General features: G+C 33.1%; 1 protein-coding gene across 1 annotated transcript in view; it reads right to left on the reverse strand.

The window, feature by feature from the left end:
- Positions 1–3,628: 3,628 nt before the first annotated feature.
- The window catches only part of LOC129227760 (uncharacterized), a 47,635-nt gene continuing 25,194 nt past the window's right edge, over positions 3,629–26,069 (reverse strand). Inside the window, exons 6-8 of the mRNA XM_054862364.1 lie at positions 16,945–16,977; positions 10,167–10,208; positions 3,629–3,788 (exon numbers count right to left, since the gene is read on the reverse strand). Coding sequence (XP_054718339.1) covers positions 3,735–3,788; positions 10,167–10,208; positions 16,945–16,977 — 129 coding nt within the window. The 3' untranslated portion in view covers positions 3,629–3,734. The remainder of the gene's footprint in view (positions 3,789–10,166; positions 10,209–16,944; positions 16,978–26,069) is intronic.

Consider the following 26,069-nt stretch of genomic DNA (forward strand, 5'->3'; position numbering starts at 1 on the left):
ATAGATGTGGTTTTAATAAAAGTTGTCTAATGTTGAAACAGTCGAAGATTGTACATCAATATTGAATGCAATACTATTACCTTACTCATGTTTGTATTTTCCTGCTATTAACGGGATAAACACTGATCAAAAACTAGTATGTTGTGGCCAACACGAAACTTTCTTCTATATTTTTCTTTTTTTTTTTCTGATCCCTCCCCATGCTTGACGAGGAAGCAATATTCCAAACAAAAACAAAATTACACATGCAAAAACTTGACGACCATCCCAATGTCTGATTTATTGCAAAAGCAAAGCAAAGAGCGAAAATTGAAAGTTATTTTTAAAGCCTTGCTTGAATTAATTACAAATATTTTATTTGTTAACAAACATAAGATGGCAACAGTTAAAAATTTTAAATCATTGAGATAATATTTCCGATCCTTTCCATACAATTAAAATCACGAGAAATACGCAGTCGACAATCTATTACGATTTCGCTTTCTTATTGTTGCATTAATAAAGCTATTTTTATTCGCAAAAAAAAAAAAAAAAAAAAAAAAAAAAAAACCTCTTGGAGCGATTGGCGTCAAAATTGAACCAAAGTCTGTTTACCATATGGATTCACATATGTTCCAAATTTTAACCAGAACGTAGCAATACTTCTTGAGATAGGGCACTCACAAAGGAAAAAAAGAACGGGCGATTGCGCTACCCTCTTTTTAGCAGTTGACACCAAAATAAAATCAGCTCTTATACCCACTAAGGGATACTTGCCGATAAATTTTTCCTTCATTCCGTTCATTATTTCTTGAGATACAGCAGTCACAATTGGCGACAAAAAACGTTCTACAGCTCAACCCCCGTTTGAGTTATTGACACCAAAATTGAATCAACACCTGTACTTGTTAATGGCAACATATGGACCAAATTTTGTTTGGTTCTTCCAGTTACTTCCTGAGGAATAGCAAGCACGCGTAACTCAAAAAACGTTCCATTGCTCCACCCCCCTTGGAGGAATTCGCGCCAAAAACCAATGGGCACAAGTTCACATAGGGGCACATACGTGTACCGAATTTCGTTCGATTTCATGCGGTAGTTTTTGCTGTAGAGCGGCCACAAAAAACTGGTCACACACACATACACACAGACAGACAGACATTTTCCAAAAATAGTCGAAATGGACTCAGCACACTTCAAAACATTCGAATCCGTCAAAATTCGAAAAATTTGCACGAATCCAATACTTTATTCTATATATTAGATATAGAAGAAAGTAATTACACGAAGCGTTACTGTTGTGGATTTTATAATTAAACAATATTTAAAAATTATAATTAAACGGTAGCATACAAATTAAGCAGCATCATGAGTAGCATCAATGGACCCCTGAGGCCTCGTAGGTCGCAGTTTAAGAAACGATGGACAGCATCATTTATTATATCTACGGCTTTCTCGCCAAACATGCTTCAACGCTCATCGCTAAACAGCATTGACGGCCATCGTTTAGGATACGTTTTGTGTTGATTGCATTTAAAATAGCTCCTGGTGGTTATATGTTGATAACCGTTTTCATTTGCTTTGAAACAAGGTTCACAAATTTAACGATTAAAGTCAATCTTTGAAGAAACTTCATCTAGGGCTGTTTTTTACGGGCTTTTCATTTAGACTAAATTCATAACTATACAAAAATTAGTTCGTGCAGAAAAGAGCAATTTTATGACTCATAATATGAAATTAGACCTCTTTGGGTGTTTTTAAAATTCCAAAAACACGCTGATATGAATTCCTGAGCAACAATTTACCTTTGTGCCCAATTTGGAAGAAATCCAACGAAAACTGGATTTGTATAAGGATAATACACACATACCCACACACCCACAAACATACATCCATTTTTATATATATAGATTTAGCGAGTGAAGCGATTTTTACTGCAATATAAAGTATTTCGCCAAATAAACAAAAGAAGACATCAAATAATATCTTTGAAATCTAAAAATAATTCCATAACTATTGTTTATCGCCAAACTTGCCCAGCAACCACGCTATCATAATCCATCCGTCTAACGAAAAAAAAGAAAAACATGCCGTGGACTATTCAAAAATCATCGTCAGAAAAAAAGAAAATGTCGTACATTTCACTCGGATAAAAACAAATAAAAAATTTCTTTTATTTCAAAACAAATCGCCAAAACAATGAATTTCATTAACGGTTGCCTTAAAACAATAATCCTAGACTGAACTGCTCAGGGCTTATTGCGCTAAGCGACCACGCTACCGGAAGCCAGTCCTTTTGCGAGTGAAGCGGATGTTTTTTCTTTGGCAATAATAAATGTTTCGCCAAACAAACAAAAAGGTATATGATCACATTAACAGTAGCTTTCACATCTTTATATATCAAGAGCTGAGATTCCCGGTTTTGTCCGGGCTACCTTGAGAATAAAAACTATGTCGAGTGACATATATTCAACAATCAGGCTTAAATAAAAAAGAAAAAAAAAACATGCAAAATTAACCTTCCAAACATTGACGACAGATATTAAAATTCTTTTAAGAAATTAAAATGCGAAAGATGGATTTTGAAAGCGTAACCATGGAAACATGAAATAAAATAAGTTTAAGGAAATAAACAATGGATTCAAAAAGCGTAACCGTGGAAACGTGAAAATAAAATAGTTGACAACCTGAATCAAAATGACATATTTTGAAATTGATTTAAAAACGCTTGTAACTTTTTTTCCTTTGAAGATAGGAAAAAAATAATAAATATTTAAAGATAATTTTTTCGACCATTGGTCGAGATATTTCTGAAGTAAAAAATGTCGCTTTTTTCAATGGTGTCAAAAAGAATTTTTTGGGACAATTCCTTCACTTTTTATTGATAGATTTAATGAAGAAAGTAGTGCCTAAATTTCAGCTAAGCCTAAAAAAGTTCGAGCTAAAAACGCAAATTACTCCCGTCGTAATGAAGTTAGAGCATCGATACAAATTGCTTAGAACGCGGAAAATTCTACCCTTTTCAACGATATATAATATTAATATGTGCACGTAATTTTTCACTCCTTTAATAGCCAATAATAGGCAATTTACGTGAAATTTGGGCCTAAATTGGAATAAAAAAAGAACCATTTATCGGATTGTTTTCGAATTATAGCCTATGTTACTCACTGAGAAGGCACCTTTCGTATAGTGAAAGAATTTTTCAAATAGGTGCAGTGGTTCCGGAGATTACCTTGAACATATAAACACACAAAAATTCGTCCTCTCTCTTTATAATATTTGTAAAGATTAGTATAGATTAAATTTCAGTAATTTTTAAAATTTCGAATTCTTTACAATGTATTTTGTAATCATGCGTTCGACTTTAACAAAGAGTTTTTATACCGTTTATTTTTGGAAGTCGAGTAACGCTATCTTTTTATTCATTAAAAAAAAAATAGATAGCTGGAACAGGAATTTCAACGCAAAATAAATAAACGTAATGTTTCTTTTTTCTTTTTGCTCCATTTTTATTACTTACTCATGTGTGTGTGTAAGAAAATTCCATTTGCCTTAAAGTCTTGGAACGATTTATTTACGCTATCCGAGGAATGTTTGCATTTCATTCGTTTTTAAAAAACGGAAGAAAAAATATTTGAAAAATGAATTGCAAGACAAATTTTAAAAAACTTTAATGCATTATTAAAATATTTATGAGACTTTCTCTAACACAAAAATTGCAACTTCTGTAACACATTGAAGGTTTTTATTTTTTAATATATGTAAGGAAGCTTTCTTGAAATGTAGTCCATGTAGTTCAAACAATGCTGTAAAAAATAAATTAAAATAACAATGAATTACAAATACTGTGAAGGCATGCAATTAAAAAAAAACACTACTGACTTTGTTGGGAATATGAACATAATGAAATATCAACAAAAGAAGAAAAAAACAAATCATCAAAGTAACTTCAGCAGATACACTGTTAAAAATTCAGGAAGATTTTCTGGTAATTGTTACTGTAAAATGGCGGGCTAACGCATCGCTGATGTTTACGGTAATTTATACCGGAGAAATAAGCGATCCCAGCGCCAATTGGTTGCTATGGCCAACCGAGGAAACCGTAAAATTTTACAGTAACATTTGATTTTTACGGTAACAGTTACTGGTAACATGGATGCCAGTAACAATTACCGTAAATTTTCCGGAAAATTTTTAACAGTGTAAGTGTTATTTTAAGTTTATTTCAAATGTTATTTAGGGTAACGGCACCAGTAACAGACATGCTTAAGACATCGTTCTTAGGTTAACTCAATTTTCTGAGCCTTTTAATGTTTTAAAACTTTTTAAACCATTTTTCTCTCATGCAACAACATCTCATCTGAGTTTGGCTGCTTCTGGATCCTCTGAATTATTTAACTCTATTTTTATTTGCTCAATTTTGAAAAAAAGGTTCGATTTTGTAAATACCAACTGCTTCATAAAATTCACTCTGATAACACTAGATGGTTGCACCGTATTCATTAGCCACAGCAGCATCAGTTTTTCCCGCCTAAAATTCTTATACTTTAAATTCAAACTTATGACTGTCTGTTACTGGTGCCCTTATCCTAGTTCATTTTAAGAGTTCTTTGCTATAGAGTAATGGAGCTTTTGGAGTAATGCAGCTTTTTTTGCTGCAGTGTTTGATGATTTGTTGCTTTCACTTACGTTTATTACATTTTATTAAGAAGTTTACAAAAATTAAAAATTTCAGGCTAAACTTTAATTATACGAACTTCAACAATTCGAATTGCTGATTATCCGAATCGCTTTCAGAGTTTGAGCAAAAAAAATTACGTCTATTTCACTTGCTGCGATTCGCAAAAAAAATGATCCTGTCGACGCAAACTATTATCCTTCCATCCGCGAAACTAGTCAAATAGCCTACTTTGCCCGAGATGTTCACGTTCAGCAAGCAATGACTTTTATTTACAATACGGATAGCACATAGTGTATACTGTACTATTGTACAGCATTTGTACAGGATGATGCAAAAATAACAGATACGTTTGAAAAATCAATAAAAATTAAACGGGCAGCCACACCGTTTGTTGCATTTTGCTTTGGACAACAGTCAATTTTCATAAAGACAAACTGTAAAAATTAGTTACAATGTTCCTCAACAGATGGCGCTGGCGGTATTTTAAAAGGTATAAAAGAAAACGCAGTCTTTAAGATTGCAAAAATGACCGATATATTTGAAAAATCAATAAAAACTAAACGAGCAGCATTGATTTTTCAAATATACAGTTTAATTTACAATTTGTCTGTCTGAAAATTTACTGTTTTCCCAAGCATAATGCAACAACGGTATATTTCTGTCGCTGCCTGTTTAGTTTTTATTGATTTTTCAAATGTATCGGTCATTTTTGGAACACCCTGTAAGTGTGTAAGTACGCGCTTAGCATAAAATGCGTTACCTTTCTGTTTAATAAATTAAAAGCTATTTTTTCTTAAAAAAATATTTTTTTTTCTCTTATTATCAACATACATACAGTAATTGATTAATATAGACCTCTTTTCAGAAAATTCCTATTATCCGAATTTTCGATTATCCAAATGGGGCCCGGTCACAATTGATTCGGATAATTGGAGTTCTATAGTAGCTGAAATTTTCTGCCACTTAACTTGATTCGGGAAGTTGAGGCCCGTTGGACCAATTTCGATAATTTTATTGTTACGATCCTTATATATAATTTCTGTAGCATGTTTTTCGTTTCTACGCGAGATTTTCCACAATTCTTGATCGATTTCTTTGATTTACACCTTATTTTAAAGCTTATCGTGCAGGCTACTGACGAAAAATAGACCCACGGTCTAAAAATTGTTTTTTTTTTTCTGTTAAAAAAACCAGTTTTAAAGAACCAGAATGAGGTTTTCGGTTAAATTTATAATTTAAACTTGCACTGCGACCGGCAGAGCTGAATAGCTTGCTCGGCAGAACGTCCGCCTGGTGACCAGGAGAATGAGTGTTCGGGCCCATGTCCGGACAATCTGCATCAAAAAATTTGAGAAACATCGCGCATTACATGAACACGTAATAACAATGAATAACAATTATGCGGGAATAGAATAGATAAGATGGAAAAGCTCCTTGCTGTTATGAAAAATTAATGCAACTTGGAGTTAAATTGATTCTTAATTGTAAGGATTTTTTTTTAAAGCTTTGGCTCCGGTAAGAAAATTAAAGCATAATGTAAGCGAAAATAAGTATCAGGTTTAAGATTTCAGACTGCAATGGAATTGTTTTTTGTTCATAAAAAAATAATAAATCGTTTATTGAAATACACATTCTTCTAATGAGTTTTTGACTCTTTGTACAAATAATAATAAAAAAATACTAGCTCAATTTGGAAGGGTATTATCGAGGAAGAGGAAAACGTATGGCAAATAAAAATTAAATAGTTGAAATTTTTAGCAATAGATGGCGCTTTTAGCATCATAATTTAATAGCGGTCGTTCATTCTTTCATCAAATTGGTCTTTAACTGTCGTGAGACTGGCACAAAAGATGTTCAATATGCTGTCCACCGTTTTCTGAAACAAGTTGAAATCGAGAAACAGCATGTTCCACAACTGATCGAAGTGTTTCCGGGCTAAACGTTTAAAATGTGTTGCGCAATGCGTGCCTTCAGCTCAGCTAAGTTTGCAATTGGAGCACCGAACACAACAGCTTTCAGATAGCCCCATAGCCAGAAGTCACACGGGTTAAGATCAGGTGATCTGGACGGCCAGGCTGTATGGAAATGACGGCTGATAATTCTAGCATTTCCGAAATGGCGCTTCAGCAGCTGCTTCACTGGATTCGCGATGTGCGGATATGAGCCATTTTGCATAAAAATGACTTCATCCACGCATCCGCGCTGCTGTAGAGCTGGAATGACGTGGTTGCGCAAAAGGCAATCATAGCGCTTACCAGTTACGGTACAAGTAACAGGACCGGAGGCACCAGTCTCTTCGAAAAAATATGGCCCTATGATAAATGATGCCGTAAACTCGCACCACACTGTGACCTTTGCAGGATGAAGCGGTACTTTATTATTTGCGTGTGGATTTTCTGTTGCCCATTTCCATACAGCCTGTCCGTCCAGATCACCTGATCTTAACCCGTGTGACTTCTGGCTATGGAGCTATCTGAAAGCTGTTGTGTTCGGTGCTCCAATTGCAAACTTAGCTGAGCTGAAGGCACGCATCGCGCAACACATTTTAAACGTTTAGCCCGGAAACACTTCGATCAGTTGTGGAACATGCTGTTTCTCGATTTCAACTTGTTTCAGAAAACGGTGGACAGCATATTGAACATCTTTTGTGCCAGTCTCACGACAAGTAAAGAGCAATTTGATGAAAGAATGAACGACCGCTATTAAATTACGATGCTTACAGCGCCATCTATTGCTAAAAATTTCAACTATTTAATTTTCATTTGCCATATGTTTTCCCCCTTCTTCGATAATATGCTGTTGAAATCTGACGTCATTCTGACCATTGGTTTTATTTTTACAGCGTTTTGAAAATGGAACTTTAATTATAATCACCCTGTATTTTCTGTACAAATACTATTATTATTTTATGCAGCAGCATCCGTCAATTCGGGAAAAGTTATTATACATTTTTTAAATACAGTGTATGTAACATAGTGCTCTGATAAAATGTGATTTTTTTTTCTGTATTTTTTACGCACACGGAATTTCTTAAAACAAATTTCAGCATATTTTAGGGGAAGGTGCAAACTTGACTGAAATGTGATACTTCTCTTACGTAGGGAAAAGCAGAAATATATTTTCTCCCATAATAAACAGCAATTACTGTTTATCGTGACAGTATTAATATTTTAATTAAAATGTTAATTAATGTTTGAACACTTTTTTTTTTACTCCCCAAGTGTCTCACAAAAAATGAATGTTTCTTCTTTTTCTTTTTTCCCCTAATTCTTTAAGTGAAGGACAACTTATGTTTATTCCTTTCAAACTTTGAAAATTATAAATTGTAGTTATAAAATGCTTTGTTTATTTTAATGAGATAAATTTTAAGAGCAGCACTGTCACACCGATTTAATAACGGCATCGATATTTATATTACCTTACCGTAAATTATTTGAAAATTGAAGTATACGCTAAATACACCGCCAGCTCAGTCATTTCCAGCCGAGGACTGCAGTTTCGTGCTTATTAGCACTCATCAGCCCAGCATAGGAAAGTGACTGAGCTGGAGATGGAAAACCTCTTAAGGAAGCCAAGAGTGCCAAACAAACTGGTGAAGTGACCTGGAGACTCTCCCTCCTCTTCAGTACAATGTCGAAATTGTAGAGGCTTCAGTGACCTCCGTAGCGTTTAAACTCGCCACAACGAGCTAGAAGTGGTAGGTTTGTCGCTCGGGTACGTGTGCCATGTTTACACATTTTGGACCGCATCATTTCCTCAAAGAAGTTTAGGGACCTAAAGCTGTTATTCTACTCTAATTATTACATTCTATTACTGGATGATAAAATCGAAGATGTTTGTAAAGCTTTTGCTTATATATATATTTTTTAATTTAATGCTGCAATTATTAGACAAACGATTTTTGCATTATCAACCTAATATCATTATTCTGCGCTAACTTACTATTTTTTTACTGACCTTATCGTGGTTTGTCGATTCCTTAATTTTGAAGAGAGGGGTTTTCATTTTAAGGGTATTAGATAATTAATAGTGAAACGGTTTCAACCATCATTGTAAGATGGTTAAAATAAAAGTTTTTACAAAAAATTCCATTAAATCCTTACCTTATCGTTAAAATAATTGTGCAAAGGATTTGGTTAAGGGAACCTTTTTTTACGTTACCCTAACATGGTTAATCACTTCCCAGGCCTGCTGGATCTATACATTTTGGGTCCCCTGCAGCAAAATCTGTAGGGCCTCTTCCCAGAGGCTAGCAGTGTTCATATGTCTTATTGAAATTTTTTTTCTTTGAATTTCTTGGACCATTGGGCCCCTTAAGAACGTGCCCCCTCCCCACACTGCGGGGTCTGCGGATACGCAGATCTGGGCTTGTCACTTCCGTACTATGAAAAATATCTGATTTAAAACACATCCCCCTTAGAACAAATTTTTGATTTTTTTAAACAATTATTTAAATGCGTTGAATGTACTAGTTTCAAATTACGATATTTGTTTTTATCATGTCTGTTCAGTTAAAAAAAAAAAAAAAACACGCAATAGCTTTGCATTTTCTATTCATGCAATTGTAACTTTCCACGCTCGGTTAGTGACATAAAACAAAATGAAATTTTGAATTTCCCAGTGGATTAAATCTAATGGCAGGTAGCGTAAGAGAATGCCTCATAGCAATTAAAAGGATTCCAAGGAAATGGTTGCCATAAGTCAACGGAAATTGCCATTAAAATCACAGAAGCTAGTCAAGATTATGTTTGGAATCTGCATCCTAATATAGGAATGATTCACAATCAATCGCGATATTACCTTCTGTCAAGTTCAATTCCGATTTGCAGCGTAACAGATTACTTTACCAATATTTTCACCATTATAATGCAATCAAGAAGGGAAGCGTAAACTGAAGGCTTAATTTTAGAAGCAATGGCAAGGCAAATAGAATGAAAAAGTAATATTACAGTGCTGGCCAAATTATTAGACTAAAGAGTTTTTTTTGTTTTTTGTACACTATTTGTACTAAAGTACTATTTATTTTACTGTTAAAGTACAGTACATACTGTACACTGATTATTACGTTATTTTAGCATAACTTAATGTTTGCAGGTGGCAGCACTGTCTGCTTTGCTTATGTTCTTTGTTTATCTACCTACCAGGAACATAACCTCAATCAGCTTAAACAGTTCACTAGTTCTTTTTATTAGTGTGTTCTGTTTTTTTAAGGTTAGTTTTAGATAATTATTGAGTATGTGTATGTGAGTATAAACAATTTTTTACCTCCTTTTTTAAAAAGTTAAGAAATGGTGTAAACCTTGTGAAAAGTATGCCAAAAAGACTTAAAATGCTCATCAAGAACAAGGGAATGCATACTAAACATTAGATAATTATTTCACTGTTCGTTAATGTGGCTGTAGTTATGTAATCAATAAAGAATTTGCTTTTAAAAGTCTTAGTCTAATAATTTGGCCAGCACTGTAGTATAGAATACACATAAAAAATGTAATAGAATGCTTACCACTATTGTAGAGTTGTATGGTTGTTGATCAATATTTTCATTCTAAAAAGAAAATAAATGTGTAGACTTAGTATATTGATGGTGTTATTAAAAAAATAGTTTGATGGTAATATTGTAAAAACAATTTTAAAAAGTCTATATTACGATGTTAAAAAACTTGATGTTAATAGTTTAATACTGTTTTAAAATGTAATTATTGCAAAATGTTATGGCATGATGAATATTTTTCAAAAGCCACATCTCTTTTTTTGAATTTAAATAAATTTTAAGATAATAAAGCAAAAATTTAACATAATGATTACCGGAGATGTTGTGGTGATTGATATTTTTTGCATGGTTTCCCAATGTGGTCGTTTCCAAAATTTTAAAAGTATTTTTTTCTGAAAGAACATGCTGAAAAACATAGGATCTAACCATCTTTTAAATAATTTGTTTAAGTTGAATAGTTTTAAAAAATTACTTAAATCGGTGCGCTTTCATTGTTTACATTTCTTGCCGATGACATCACAAATGATGAAATGCCATTTTGTGTTGCCATTCGCAGAGCAAAGTATTTCAGGGTGGCGATAGGAACTGTGAAAAAAAGTTCCCTGACTTTTCCCTGATTTCCCTGATCAAGTTCACCAAATTTCCCTGATTTACGTTACCAATGATAATGGTTTCCTTTCTTTGCTCTACTTGAAATCCATTGTATGTTTCTATAAATTGCAGTATTTTAAACATTTTAAGTTGTTTAAAGTTGTTGAACTAGAGATATATTTTTAAAAGATGCTACTTTTTTAACAAAATGGTAAAAAAAAACATATCAAGTCAATTTTTTTGGGGGAAAAAAAACTACAAAACAGTATATTAATTTTTTCTACATGGAAAAATTATAGAAAATTAAAAAAAAAAAAACTTTACTTCCAGAATAATCCTTAGCATAAGAATTTTAAGAAACTATTAAACTCACTCTTAAAACATATGTGTATTTATGGTAGAACTGAAAAGTAATTGAAATTATTTTGAACTAAATTTTCAAACCGTATAATGATTGTTGCAAGAATAACAAGTAATAGTGAAAGAATAGAAGTAATGTAGTTATTCTTGTATAACTAATTGACGTATTTATGCAACACAGATGAAACCTTTTGACATTCATTCATAGGGAACTTTTCTCTAATCAAGAACATAGGTTTTAATACATGAGTATAGCATTTTAACAATAAAAAATAAATATATTTACTTAAGTACACAAGTTAACTCTATCTCAAATGATTTAAGCATGTAAAGAAAAAAAATCTTGGATTGCTTTTGTAACAAATAACTTTGAAATGCAAGAAAAAAAAGCAATTAGTTAATTTCAAAATATATAAAAGAAGAATACAACTTGGTTATAAAATAAAAGAATCATTTAAGTCTGAAGAAAAGAAAGCCTCTATAATCTGCGGCGACAGCAAATAGTATAACGACAAAAATGTTTTTTTTTTTTAAATTGAAAGTTCAATTTTAGCAATTAAATTTAAAACGCGAAGAAGTAATAACTTTTAAGCTTTTATCAGTATTAATTCAAAAACCAGATTTCTTCTTGAAATCGTGATTGCAGTACGCTAATCACTTCGAGACAATGGAATAAAGGCAAAGAAGCTAAGGCGTTAATGAAGGCTTCCTCTTAGCCTGTATGTTTGTTTATTTTACGTCTCATTGAAAGCCTGAAAGGAAATTTCAAGCTAGGTAAAATAAACAATCTAACAGACACAAAAGCAATCTTAGGAAGTTCATCCTGTAATTAATAAGTAAGATGCAAAAATATGCGGCAGTGTATAATCGCACCTCATTAATTTTACTTTTTTTTTTTTGAACAGATAATTGGCGGAAAATGCGTAGGGAATTAAGATACTTAATTTTGTAAAGCAAAATAAAAAAAAAAAAAATTCTTCATAAAACCAATTTTCCCTGATTTTTGTTATTTTTTCGAAATTCCCTGATATTTCCCTGACTTTTCCCTGATTAATAAAGTTCCCTGACTTTTCCCTGATCTCCATGATTTCCCTGATCTGTCGCCACCCTGTATTTAATTCGCATCTTTACTCACGTGTATTAGCAACGATATGGTTTATAGCAAGCGTAGAGCGCAGTATTTAATTCGCTTCTTGATTATTATAATGTGGAAACGTGGTAGAAAGATGCGCCAAATTGCATCATTTGTGACGTCATAAAGACCACTCCTTGTTTGAAAAATTGGACATTTAAAAAAATTAATTAAAAATAACTGTTGGGAAAATGAAAGTGTTTTCTGGGTCCATGTTTTTTATTTTTTTGCTTATTATATGAATTTCAGAGACTAAAACTAGTACTTTTGACTGAAGGAAACAACCTCATTTTGAGCGGTAGTTGTTTACATTCTCGGAACACTTACCCGCCGTCGTAGTATATTGCTAAATAGAATAAATAAGGCACAATCTTTCACAAAAACTTCACACCGTTCATAGTTCACAAAAGCTTTGATTTATTATTAGACTGTATGAATAGTATTCATAAGAATTCGCACACAAACTCAGGAAATAGTTTCTTGGAGTGAAGAAAATAACACTACATCAAAAAATGAATTAGAACGCGAACGAAAGTAAGGAATTTAAACTGTTGCCACTACCCATTAGAGAAATAATGAACATTTAAAAAAAAAATGGAAACACAAAGGAAAAATTTTAGCTGTGTACTTAGAAGAAAATTTCACGGATGTAACGATTGTTAAATTCATACGATAAAAAAAGGAAAAATAATTTGAATTCTAAAATTTTGAATTCAAATTATGTTTTTCGCAATCACGAGTTGCGACAGGACCCTACCCATTGGAGTTAATTTTCTAGAAACGGTTCCTGTCCCCCCCCCCCCCAAGCTTCCCCTCCTCTTGGGCGGTTACGTGTGTATAGTTGTGTATCAGTAGGCTTGTGTGTGTGCCATCGACCAGGAGAAGCGGATTCCGGGGGACAGTGCTCAAGACAAGAGGAGTTGCGTCTGTAGAGGACGGTGGAGTTGAAAAAGGAACGAAACATCAAGGACGGTCAAATGAAAACAATTAGCAATCGTGATTGCTAAAAAAAAAAAAAAAAAAAAAAAAAAAAAAAAAAAAAAAAAAAAACTGAAGCGTGAAATAGAATAACGCTATTTTCTTTTCTTCTCTTTTTGTTTGTTCTCTCTCAACCAAACATCGTTACTACATTGTTAAATCAAGAAAAACCTGGCTCACATACATAGACATTGCGCTTTGACTTCTCGAAGCAAGGGAGGAAGGAATTTCTGCTCTGCCCCCCCCCTTCCCCTATCACAAATAATGGGCCTTGGGAGACAGCATTTTACACTAGTGCTTGTGACAGATGAAAGAGTCGATTGACCAAAAAGCTGTATGCTCGCAGATACTTAAAAACCGTAATAAGAAAATTCTTTTTTAAACTCATTGCGGGCATCACTACTTCCTTATAAAGCCCTGGATCCGTCTCTTAAGTGGCGACACACTTTGATCCATGCACTGCGCGCCGCTTTCGACTGCGATTGGAGGCGGGCAGTCACGTGGGTTCAGTCCGCCATTTTGTGTCGTTGCCTGTGTGATTTCACTGTGCGGAATACTAGATATTTTCTCTTTGCTATTCGTATTTTTCACCAAACGCTATCTTTAATGTGAAGATGCCTTGGTGTAGTGCATTAAGATGTTCTAACAGTTCAAAATTACTATATCGAAGTACATTGAAAGATTATTCATGTATTTTAAATGTTTTCATCAATACTGCTGCTCAATTTCAGATACTTTATGAAACTCTTGTTGAAATTGTAATATTTTTTACTTTTCATGAAACTGTCTGATGGTTTGTTAATTTTCATGGGATAATAAGGACATTCACTAAAATCATCATAAATAGTTCCTTCAAATATTGTAAAGCTCAATTATGTAACGGCACCTAATAAATTGCTAGCAATAGTAAAATATTTGCCCTGTTTTCAAAACTGATTTTTCTGAGTTTAAGATAACAAAACCGCCGAAATTTAAATATACTAGTTATTTTATTTATTTTTAATGTAAATTTTCTATTGTTTAGTTAGTTTCAAAATGTCTCAATAACTGTAGCAAAATTATTTTAAGAACACGTCGTTTTGCTTTTAATTGTGTCATAGCCATGAGTTTCAGTGTGTTGCCAAGTTAATTATTTATCTATTTTGCGCGTAAAAATTAAGATATTGAAAGTATGAAAATATTCATTAAAAAAATTAAGCTTCTTTGAGATTACAGTAACATGTACCTCAAGCCAAGTTATATAATTACGTGAAGCTTTTTTTTTTTTTTTTTGCCTGAAAAAAATCTGTTTTCGTTTAATTTTTATTTTGATGTGGAAACTTTTTAAATAAAAAAAAAAAAAAAAAAATATATATATATATATATATATATATATATATATATATATATATATATATATATATATATATATATATATATATATATATATATATATATATATATATATATATATGATTTATCCCAGTATCTGTTAATTTACAAATTCATTATTACTATTTATAACAGTTCATCACAGATGTAATCTGCACTCTTTTATTTGAATTCCTATTGGTATCAAATATTTCAATTATTATTATTTTTTTTAAATATTGATTTAAAACTGGTTACATTTTATTATCAGTTCGTTGAATTTTTAAGAACTAGTAGTATCCTTAAAAATCAGGTTTAAATGAAAGGCATTTTTTAAAGTAAAATCGTCATGAGAAACAAGAAAGTGTAGGTAAAAAAAAAAAAAAACTACACACATTAGTAATATAAATGATACTGCTTTGCATGAATAATTTCAAACTGTTGCCCACAAATAATTTATGACACAATTAATTTAGCTCACTACTATTCTACTCAGTAGTGGATTTAAGGGGGGAGGAGGTCCGTGCCCCCCCCAAAAGGATGAATTTGTTTAAATATATTATTCACAATTTTTTAATTGACTGCTCCATAGCGTTTTTTTATATAGTTAATTAAACAGAACACAAAACACACATGGAGCATATTTTGAATAATAGCATTTTTGTTTGCTAAAGAAGTCATACTGGAGTCCTAGAGTGGCAGAATACATTTATACATTTAATCGCTGGTTTTGAATTCAAGGGAACGTTATATCGCGATTCGTCCATTAATTTTTCTTTGATGGAATCAATAACTATCATTCTTCAAAAAATGTGCAGGCGTGCCTAAAAGAATTATTTTGATCCAGGAAGCTATTTGCGAAATAATAGCTTTTTCTTTTTCAGCTTATAAAAAATGCAAAATGAAAGAAATCATATCGTAGTTTCTTGAGAAAACCATGATATTAATGGAGGCGGTATGTAATATGAATATGTTATCTCAACTGTATCATGGCTTCAAGAACAATCAGCAACTGCTTCAAAATCCACACAGAAATTGTCCTGAATTTTTCAGTAAAACTTATATGTTTAATAGCTATGATTTTCTTAATTAAATAATATTTTATAGTTAAAATACTATAAAATAATATTAAAACCTCAAATGAGGTATGGGTATATTTTTTTATTGAATAACCTTGCCCTCGTGTTATAATCATTACGACATTGTTCCTAAAATTAAAACCGCTAATTATATAGCATTTCGGTAACATTATTATGGTTTAGTATTTAATTGGCTTGAAACGTTAAAGATGTTGTACGTCCACATTCAAAGTATATTGGTACATAATATGTATGTTCTTAGAAGTGGATCATTAGCTTAAGGGATCCTGAAAAAATTTAAAGAAAGACATTTTAAAATAAAGTAATGAAAACTTTGTTATGAAACACCGTATGTGGCAGGGGGAAGGAGGAGGTGCTATTCAATTTCCCGGGTCCCATCCGAGAGATTTTTCTGTATCCGCCCCTGGTTCTACTACACCAACTTTCTAATAATAAAACGCATATTTAAAACACTTCAAGTAATTTAACTCAGAAGGTCTATATGGGGGAAAAAAAGAAGTTACTCTTAAAAATAGTCGAAAATTTCTTCAAAACACCTTTTTACTGATATTCGGTTTAATAATAAAAAAAAAATATTTTACTTAGGTAAAATTCAACATTTTTGTATGTATATTATCAGTTACATAAGTTACGATCAAAAATCTGCAAACATTCGTTGATAAAAAGATACTTTTCAATGAGCGAAACTCTGCATTTTTCTACTATTGAGAAAGGGAGAAAGTTGCGGAACGACACAAAATGGCGGACGCTGGAGCGTGTCGCCACTTAAGAGACGGATCGAGGGCTTTACTTCCTTATACAACTATTCATACTGGGTGTTTTTCAGCAAGTCGAAAAAATTGTCCATGTATCATGCACGCGAGTTAGAAGTAATATTTCTGAAATATATAACTTTTTTGACCAAGGACTTTATCTTTAAACGCGTTTTACTCAAAACTTGAAAATGTCACTCACCCTTTAATTTTCACTGCCTCATATACAAACTGTTGATAACGATACCCTCTTAAAATTTTACAACACCACACATATTCCTTTAATATTGATATCTTCAACGTGAAAAAAACTCAAAGATAATGTAAAAAACTTTTAAATTTTCAATGAATTAAACTTTTTTATGTGCCTTGTCTTTGGTATTTATCTTTGGTATATGGCTCTTTGTCTTATTTTTTTGTAGTGTTCTCTGTATTGGGCGGCTTGGCTGCTTGTTTGCAGATAATAAAACATTTTTATTATTTTAATGGCAAAAGAGTTTTAGATAAATATAAAGAAAGTTACTTACTTCTTCATTGTTGTATTCCTTAGATTCTGAATCCTAAAATAGAAATACGAGCATAAAAAAATTGTTAAATCAGAAAAGGATGCGTAAAAACATTTACCAGAGTTTTCCTACCTACATGAATATCAAGCTATAATTTATGTTGTGTCTTTAATAAAATTAAACATTTTTTATTGAAAAAATCTTTTTATTACGGATTAGTCTTTTTGCGATATTATGAGCAAGAAACTGTTATATATAAGGCACTTCTCAAGGAAAATTTAGAACATAAATGAGAATTAGCAACTGAAAAGAAGCAGAATGACATAAAAAGGGTATTAAGCCGAAAAATCTAATTAGCTAATTTGACTCTTGCGTTTGAATTGCAGTGGGTGAATTAAGGAGGAAAAAATAAAGTTGGTGGCTAAACTATCGTAAAGACGTTTGGAAAATAGCTTTTCCAGGTATTTTTTCTTTTTTGTTGGCTGAAACAAAGTTTTCTAAAACATGCAACTAAATTTCATTGTAGAAGCTATTTATTGTAGCTTGAAATATAAATACGTAAGAATTTTGAAATTAAAATAATTTTACTAATTAGTGAGCTAATTAAGAAAAGTGCATCTATTTTTGTTTCTATGCCTTTTTTTCTTTCTAAGTTCCGATATGCATGATATAACAAATTTTTCCTAAGACAAACCCTACATGAATACCTATTTAAATATTTTTGTTAAATATTCAATCATATTTTTAATGGTTTCCGTCAGTACGTCTCATATCGACTTATCTATTTCCTAAAAAACTTTCCTATTCATGTTCTAAAAACTTTGTTGAAATTTTAACTACAACTTTCTGCTCAAGATTTTACGTACAATTTTAAATCAAAAGTTTTTAGCTATAAATATTTTAAGCAGTATTTTAAGTTTAAAGTTTAAAGCTAAAGACTTAAAGTATAGTTAAAAGTTTTAAACTAAAGATTTGAAGTATAGTTAAAAGTAATTCACTTTAAGTATGGTTAAAAGTTTCAGTTTAATCTCAAGAAAACATTTTTTTTTATTATCATAGTGCTCTATCCGTTTGCTTGGGGTGTGACATTTTACTATTTTCGTATTTCATTCCGAGAATTTTAAACTTCGACTTTTAACTTTACATATATTTGAATATGAGAGAACCATTATGTATCTTTACATGAAGTATTAACTTACTAAAAAAAATGTACACTGATTTGTACATACGGCAGAGCTGACCGTACGGTCCTACTCGCACTGTGACGACACGTATAAACCATCATTAAAAAAAAAAAAGAAAAAGAAAGAAGCTGCTACTTTATATCGTGATTCATAATAGTTCCTTTTATTCAAATACTACTAAAGATATTACTACAAAAGATTCGTTCGTTTTCGAAAGCTACTTCATAATATATGTTTCCTTATATTCAAATACTACTAAAAATATTACTTCAAAAGATTCATTCGTTTTCGAAACGCTACGTATCCAAAAGTATTGAACGTACAACGATGAGGAATGTATTACCACAAACTCATCAAGATTTGTAATTGTGGCGGTAGTACGGGTGCAGTGTTTTTAAAACAGCGACGAAACAGGAAAAGCGTTTTGTGTGTGTGTGTTACGTCCTGCTACACTGTAAAAAAATTTCCGAAACGTTACTGGGTATTTCCGTGTTACGTTTCGGGACTTTAATGGTTTTTATCCACTTCCTGGAAAAATCAAGTATCGTTGTCGAAAAGTTTCCTGAATCGCTACAAGTTGCACGATCGCAGACCTTTCACTGTTGTGAAAAATATTTTTAGCTCCCAGCTTAAAGATTAACTGAGCGTATTTATTAAGTGTATCGGCTTCCGATCAATTACGGCCTGTCCATGCTAATTAAGCTCCCAGAGGGAGCGAATAAGTATGGACTACATTGCTTTGCAAGAATTGCAGACGAGTAAAATTCTCGTTACTAACCTGCAATCATGTCTTAGCTTTGTCCATGTTTGCAATAATGCTCTTGGAACTTCCTTGGTAAATCAGGAAGATGCCAAGCTATTATATTACACCTTCCTAAGTTTACACTAATTTTTCAGAGACACGACTGGCTTTTAGCGGCAAGATTACTGAATTTTACAGGAGTCTTCCAAGATAATATCAGGAAGGTTACTTAATTTTGGCAGAAATTGGGCACATCAGCTGTCCATTTTTTTTCCAGGAGCGTTTCTGAATCGTTTTTACAGTGTAGCTCCAAGCGTCGTCCTGGTTAAGTCCACCTGCAGCATGGATGCCATCCTTGAGTTCTTCTACGTTTATGGTTGTGGAGGTACAGAAGTCAGGTCATTAATGCAATCCCAAAGCATTAATAGAAAAATATAGTCAAGTCAGAGAAACAGTAGGATATCTTAGTGTTATTTCTGAGATTCGATGTCTTACTGTTGCTCTGAGGCGACGAATGAAGATCCCGCCATACTGTAACGCGAAGAAAATCCCGCTTTTTTGAGCAATCACGATTGCTTATTGTTCTCACTTGACCGTCCTTGACGTTGTGGTTCCTTTTTCAGCTTGGACCAGGGGCCTGCTGCAGCACCATAGCCCGCCGTCCTCTGCAGGCGCGGCGGCTGTCCCCCGGTCCTGAGCTATCCGCTTCTCCTGGTCGGAAGCGTCCATGTCCTACACACACGCACGCTCACACACATACAAGCACACAACTTCACACACATACACTCACACACGCCTACGTGCATGCACACAGGTCTACGCACACAAACAAACCCTACAAACACACACAAACCTACACACACACATACACAACTATGCACACCTAACCGTCTAGGAGGAGGGGCAAGCTTGGGGGGACAGGAGCCGTTTCTAAAAACAATAACTCCAATGAGTAAGGCCCTGTTTCAACTCGTGATTGCGAAATACATAATTTAAATTCAAAATGTCAAAATTCAAATTATTTTTTTTTTGTTTTGTTGCCATTTTATAAAGATACTAGTGGCACCCGCACGGCTTCGCCCGTAATAGAAAAATTAAAGGTCTTTTGGTTCGCTTGTATATTTACAAATAATGTATGGTGCATTTTCTCGCCAATTGGCTTGTACCGACGTTACAGTTCCACGTTATGATAATTTCGTATCTCGCCAATTGGCTTGTGCCCATGTTACGGTTTCACGTTATGATAATTTCGTAATTTATGATAGTTTTTTTTTCTTAAAATTGGAATAGAAAAAGAACCACATCGAATTTTCGAAAAATCGCTTCGAGGTGCACACCCCCATGCTACATACTAACTTTGTGCCAAATTTCATGAAAATCGGCCGAACGGTTTAGGCGCTATGCGCGTCACAGACATCCAGACATCCTCCGGACAGAGAGACTTTCTGCTTTATTATTAGTAACTAGTGGCACCCGCACGGCTTCGCCCGTAATAGAAAAATTAAAGGTCTTTTGGCTCGCTTGTATATTTACAAATGATGTATGGTGAATTTTCTCGCCAATTGGCTTGTACCGACGTTACAGTTCCACGTTATGATAATTTCGTATCTCGCCAATTGGCTTGTGCCCATGTTACGATTCCACGTTATGATAATTTCGTAATTTATGATAGTTTTTTTTTTCTTAAAATTTGAATAAAAAAAGAACCACATGGAATTTTCGAAAAATCGCTTCGAGGTGCACACCCCCATGCTACATACTAACTTTGTGCCAAATTTCATGAAAATCGGCCGAACGGTTTAAGCGCTATGCGCGTCACAGACATCCTACGGACATCCTACGGACATCCTACGGACATCCTACAGACATCCTCCGGACAGAGAGACTTACTGCTTTATTATTAGTAAAGAAGATTACACTCATATTACCACCTGGTTAGCACGATTCTAAATCTTGACGAGTTTGTGGTTATTATTATATGTTCCTCATCGTTGTACGTGCAAAACTTTTGAGTATATAGCGTTTCGAAAACGAATGAATCATTCGTAGTAACCATGCGTAAAAAAGTTAAAGTTGTAAAATTCTTCGAATAAAATGCAAATATATACGTAAAAATGTCCCACCAGTGCAAATGGATTCAGGAATATAGAGACTATATTCTTATTCAGTTAACCTGCAAATAGATAGGTTGAAAATAATTTGTATACTGTTAATATTCAGGACAATTTATTAGCTTTCAAAATGTGAGTTGATTTTCATTCGGTTTTCTTCCCAGAAGAAGATTATAATATTAACTGATTAATATTTTAATCTTCTTACGGAGGGTTAAAACTTTAATGAGTTATGTTTTAATCTTCTTACAGATTCTTCCCTCACCATCCGTTTAAACGAACGAAAAAGCTCTCTTATTCTGGCATATAGTAAAGTTATAAAGGGAATAGCAAATTTTATCTCTGAAATGTTTTCTGCGCTCGAAAACCAATTAATTCTATCTTATTCCTATATAGGTAAAATTAAAGATAGCATCTAAATAGCGACTAAATTACTTAAATAATGCAATAAGAAAGTTTTTCACCTAAAGAAAGTACATATTTTTTTTTCCTTTCTTAAAAAAAAAAGAAGAAAAAGAAGAATTAATTTGAATTCTGTAATTTTTAATTCAAATTATGTTTTCGCCATCGCGAGCTGCGACAGGACCCTACTCATTGGAGTTATTGTTTCTAGAAAGAGCTAATGTCCCCGCAAACTTACCCCTTCTCCTTGGCAATTACGTGCGTGCAGTGGTGTGTTTGTGTAGGCGGGCATGCGTACATGTGTAGGCTTGCGTGTGTTGCGTATAGACCTGTGTGTGCGCACGTAGGCGTGTGTGTGAGTTTGTATGAATGTGAGTGTGCATGCGTATGAGCGTGCGTGTAGGACATGGACGGCACCGACCAGGAGAAGCGGATGCCGGGGGACAGTGCACAGGAGCCGCGCCGGTGGACGGTGGTGCTGCAGAGGCCCCTGGTCCAAGCTGAAAAAGGAACCAAACGCCAAGGACGGTCAAATGGGAACAATAAGCAATCGTGATTGCTCAAAAAAAAAAAAAAAAAGCGATTATAAAATCAAGCTTTACCCAATAATTCTTCCAGTTCTAAACATCTTTTTTTTTATTGATATTCAACAAACGTATTTTGAAACATAAATTGAGGCAGTGAGAAGCAAAGGGATGTAAATGCCAAAATTAAAAATTTTGAGATAACCATTACAAAATGGAAGGTGAACCTCTCCTCTGTCTTGGGGCAAGAGATAGTTCTAGTAGCCCTGGTAGGTGCTGCTATACAGCATGATTTAGAAAAAAATTCAATGAAAGTCTACCTAAGACCGGACAACGCTTTTTACTCAAAACTTGAAAATGTCCACTTACATCCCTTTGCTTCTTACTGCTTGATTTGTGGTGACCCCTTTGTATGATCTCATCGTGATCAGCTGCAGTTAAAAAAATTTTGAACTTCGACTTTTCAATGAAAATTGAACTAATGCACGGTAGGCAATATTATATGTATTTGATTTGGAAACTATATATATTGAGCTTAGTGTACAGTAAGCATTCTTCCATTGACTGCTGATTTCAATATTAATATCCCACGGCAGATAACATTTCAATTAGTTTTGGAACTCAATACATCGTCTGCCAGTGAAATTGCTTTTGATAATAATCAAATGCGGGATTGAATTTATCGCTTAAACAGAAGGAAAAATTCTTTTAATAACGGTTAGATTTTTCCATTAGCAAAATTCAAATTCTTTTAACTTGTTGAATATATTTTATCAAAGCTAAAATCAAGTAAAATGATTCATTAGGTTTGTCGTAAACAAACCAGCAAAAGTGGATTTTTAGCCGCGTTGTTTATTAATAATGGTTAATTTCTTACGATTGGAAAGTTTAATTAAATTTATTATGCCACTAATGGCAAAGTGAAATTTTTGAGCTAACTACGAAGCAATTCTTTGACTTATTCTTAAATATTTTTAAAGAAACGTCTGTGTTCCATCGATTTTCCGTCAAATGAGACAAAAAATGAGAATTAGATTTCATTTAAAAAAACTAATTGAGTAAAACGAACGAAGTTGAAAAGGTGTCTACGGGTTTTATTAATGAGTAGAAAATCGCCCGTCAAGATATGACGGGTGAAAATTGCTTCTACATTTGAACGCAGCAATTGCCTGTATGATGATATTTTGATAGTTGAAATTTTAACCTTAACTGCAGTGGATTAACCCTAAAGTCCAGTAGACAGCGTCCATTGTTGACCACTTTTTTGTTTCCTCATTCCTCTGAAATGACACAGTCTTACCAGTAAAGCTGTTAAGTTGCCGGATCGAGTTCAGTCTTGTCACAATTAATCCTTTTCCTGCTTGTTAAACATTACCAAAGCATATTTTCAAATTATCATGCCATAGCGCGAGTTTCATTGATCGAGTAACGTCAGAGCGTTACTCGATCATTGGCTATTATATATATGAGGATGGTCTTTTTTCCATGAAGTCTAATTAAAACGCTTAGTGAATTCACTAGTGCCTATTTACCGCATGAAATTATTATTGTTTTATAAAAAAAAAAAAAAAAAATCAAAATCTTTATTTTCGGTTCGTTATAGCACGGAAAAGTTGCGAATGGTAATATTTATGATATATTTATAATAATAGATAACATTTTATGAAGCCACAAGAGTCCTGAAGTTTCAAGAGAAAAAAAAGGAATATTTTATTGTTTCTTTGTGATTTTTGAACAATTTGCTTTAATGCTTTTTTATTGCAAAAAGACCAAAAATTTGCAACGGGTACTATATAAGAAATAAAATTAATTTCTCTGTTCACAGACCAACTTTAGATTTCCCAAATTTGATGATATTAACAAAAAATGCAAATTTTTTTTTGTAAGTTTTCGAACACATTTTTTCAATTTTAAACGATCTGTTATGACGTTAGTATAACATTAGTTTTGAAGATCAACTTCCTGTTTAAGAAACAGCATGGATAATTCAGTTTTGCCTGATTAATACGGGCCTGAAAAGAAAGCGAAATTTTCATTTTATAGTTGCTATGCAGAGCGAAAAAGTTAGAATTGGTGATTACTAAAGATCTAGAGAAATTTGTTGAAAATGGATGGTACTCTCAGTGGCGTAGCTAAGCTTTCTGCCGCCCGGGGCGGTTCCTCAATTTTCCGCTCTTTTGATGGGAAATAGTCAATACATTAAGGAGTCAAAAGTGTTTTAACAAAATTTTAATAAAGAAAAACAATAAATATTTTTTTTTCCTTCTTATTTTTCTTACAGAAGAAAAAAAAAGGAATTCAGAGATCCACCAAAAAACCATCCAAAGCAAATCCAGTCAAAAATCGGAATTTTAAGCAATTTTTAGTAACGCTTATAAAAATGAGACTTGGAGCTCCCTCCAGATTTTTCTTTCTTTTTTTTTTCAAAATTAAAATCAGTTTTATGTTATTTTCGGGGGACGTTAGGAGATCAGGAGTTCTTAAGAAATTTTTCAGAATTTTAAGAGTTAAAAAACCGATTTTAGGCTATCTTTGGATACGTGAAGTTATTGGGGGAGGTTCGGAGGCTCTGCCAGGAAAGCTTTTCAACTAAACTGAAAAACACGTAAATGCAGGCTGTATCTAGTGGTGTAAGGGCCTCCCCTAACTCCACAAAGACTGGATCTGAATCCCGAAATGTTTTCAAACTTGAAATAATTTTTAGTCTATCTTTGATGACGTCAAAGAGAATAGGGAAGGTCGCACAGAGGGGTATTTGAGTCGAAAAGCTGACCAAAAGTCGAAATACCAACTTTACCGATTGGTATCGACCTTAAGTCTCAAAACAGGTGAATAAACATGCCATTATGTGGAAGTGTTCTTTTTCCATTGAAACTATCCATAAAAATTTGCCAGCAGTTTGAACTTAGCACTTTGATGATTCGTTTGTCTTTGTTTACGACATTCTGAGATTTTCAATAAATCTTCACCGTCTGATTTTTCGCGTCAAAATTGTGTTACAAGAAAAAATTATTATGGTTTGACTCGGGGAAGGTTTGTAGTCCAAACTCACAAAACTGCCATCCATTTTTCTGAAATTTTTATGTAAATGAAGGGTTTTAAACACTTTGTACTCATTTGTACTACTTCTGAATTATACACTATGTTACTTTAGAACATCTACTTTGATAGTCGGCAGCCAAACTTTGCCCGAATTTGCCCGAAAAAATAATAAAGCTATAAATAGAGCACATTATTATTTTCATAATTTTGAGCTTTTTCGATTACTTTTAGGTTCTATGGCTTCAGTCATGAGTACGACTCAAAAGCAACTACAAAATATAATAAAAGACAACAGAGAAAGGCTGTTTGATCCAAAGCTCAAGCAAATAGAAGTGAAACTAGCTGAAATTATATATTTCTCTTATAAGAAAATATCGAAATTGAAAAATATCACCCCGTTTTATTTCTGGGTCTGACTTTGAAAGTCCTTAGCATCAAATTGTCTTCCTATAGTCTAATTTATAATATCCTGTAATTGTTTTCAATTTATGCACCTGACTGAAACTTGTGAACCCAAAAATAACCGAAAAAATTAAAAATTATGAAATTAATAGTCTGCTCTATTTATAGCTTTATTATTTTTCTGTGCAAACTCGTGCAATTTTTTGCTGCAGATTGTCAAAATAGACAGTATGATTGGAAATCTTGGACGTAGTATGAATGAGAACAGAATATTTAAAAACATTCACTTACAAAATAGAAAAAAAAAGAGGGGATGTGTCTTTGTGAGGCTTGAAGAAGGGCATTAAAATAAATAATGAAAATATATACACATAAATTGATGAATAATGGAGTACAAACCTTACACGAGCCCTTCCATAGTAAATGTTTCTACTAATATCACTTTTAAAGCGAAAAATAAGACAATGACGGTTTGTTGAAAAACCTTAAATCTGCCAAACAAGGACAACCGAATCATGAAAGTGTTAAATTCCGACTGCTGGTAAATTATAAGAAAACTTTAGTTTCAATGAAAAAAAGAACGCTTTAACATACTGTTATGTTTATTTACCTGTTTTGGTAATCAGGACCTACAATAACCAGCAAAGTTGACAATTTCGAGTTTTGGCCAGCTTTTTGTCTCAAATACCCGTCTGTGCGTCGTATACGAGCTCTCGAGAAATTTTCCGATGCCGAAGTT

The sequence above is a fragment of the Uloborus diversus genome, chromosome 8, assembly GCF_026930045.1.
Source record: "Uloborus diversus isolate 005 chromosome 8, Udiv.v.3.1, whole genome shotgun sequence".
NCBI classification, from domain to species: Eukaryota; Metazoa; Arthropoda; class Arachnida; order Araneae; family Uloboridae; genus Uloborus; species Uloborus diversus.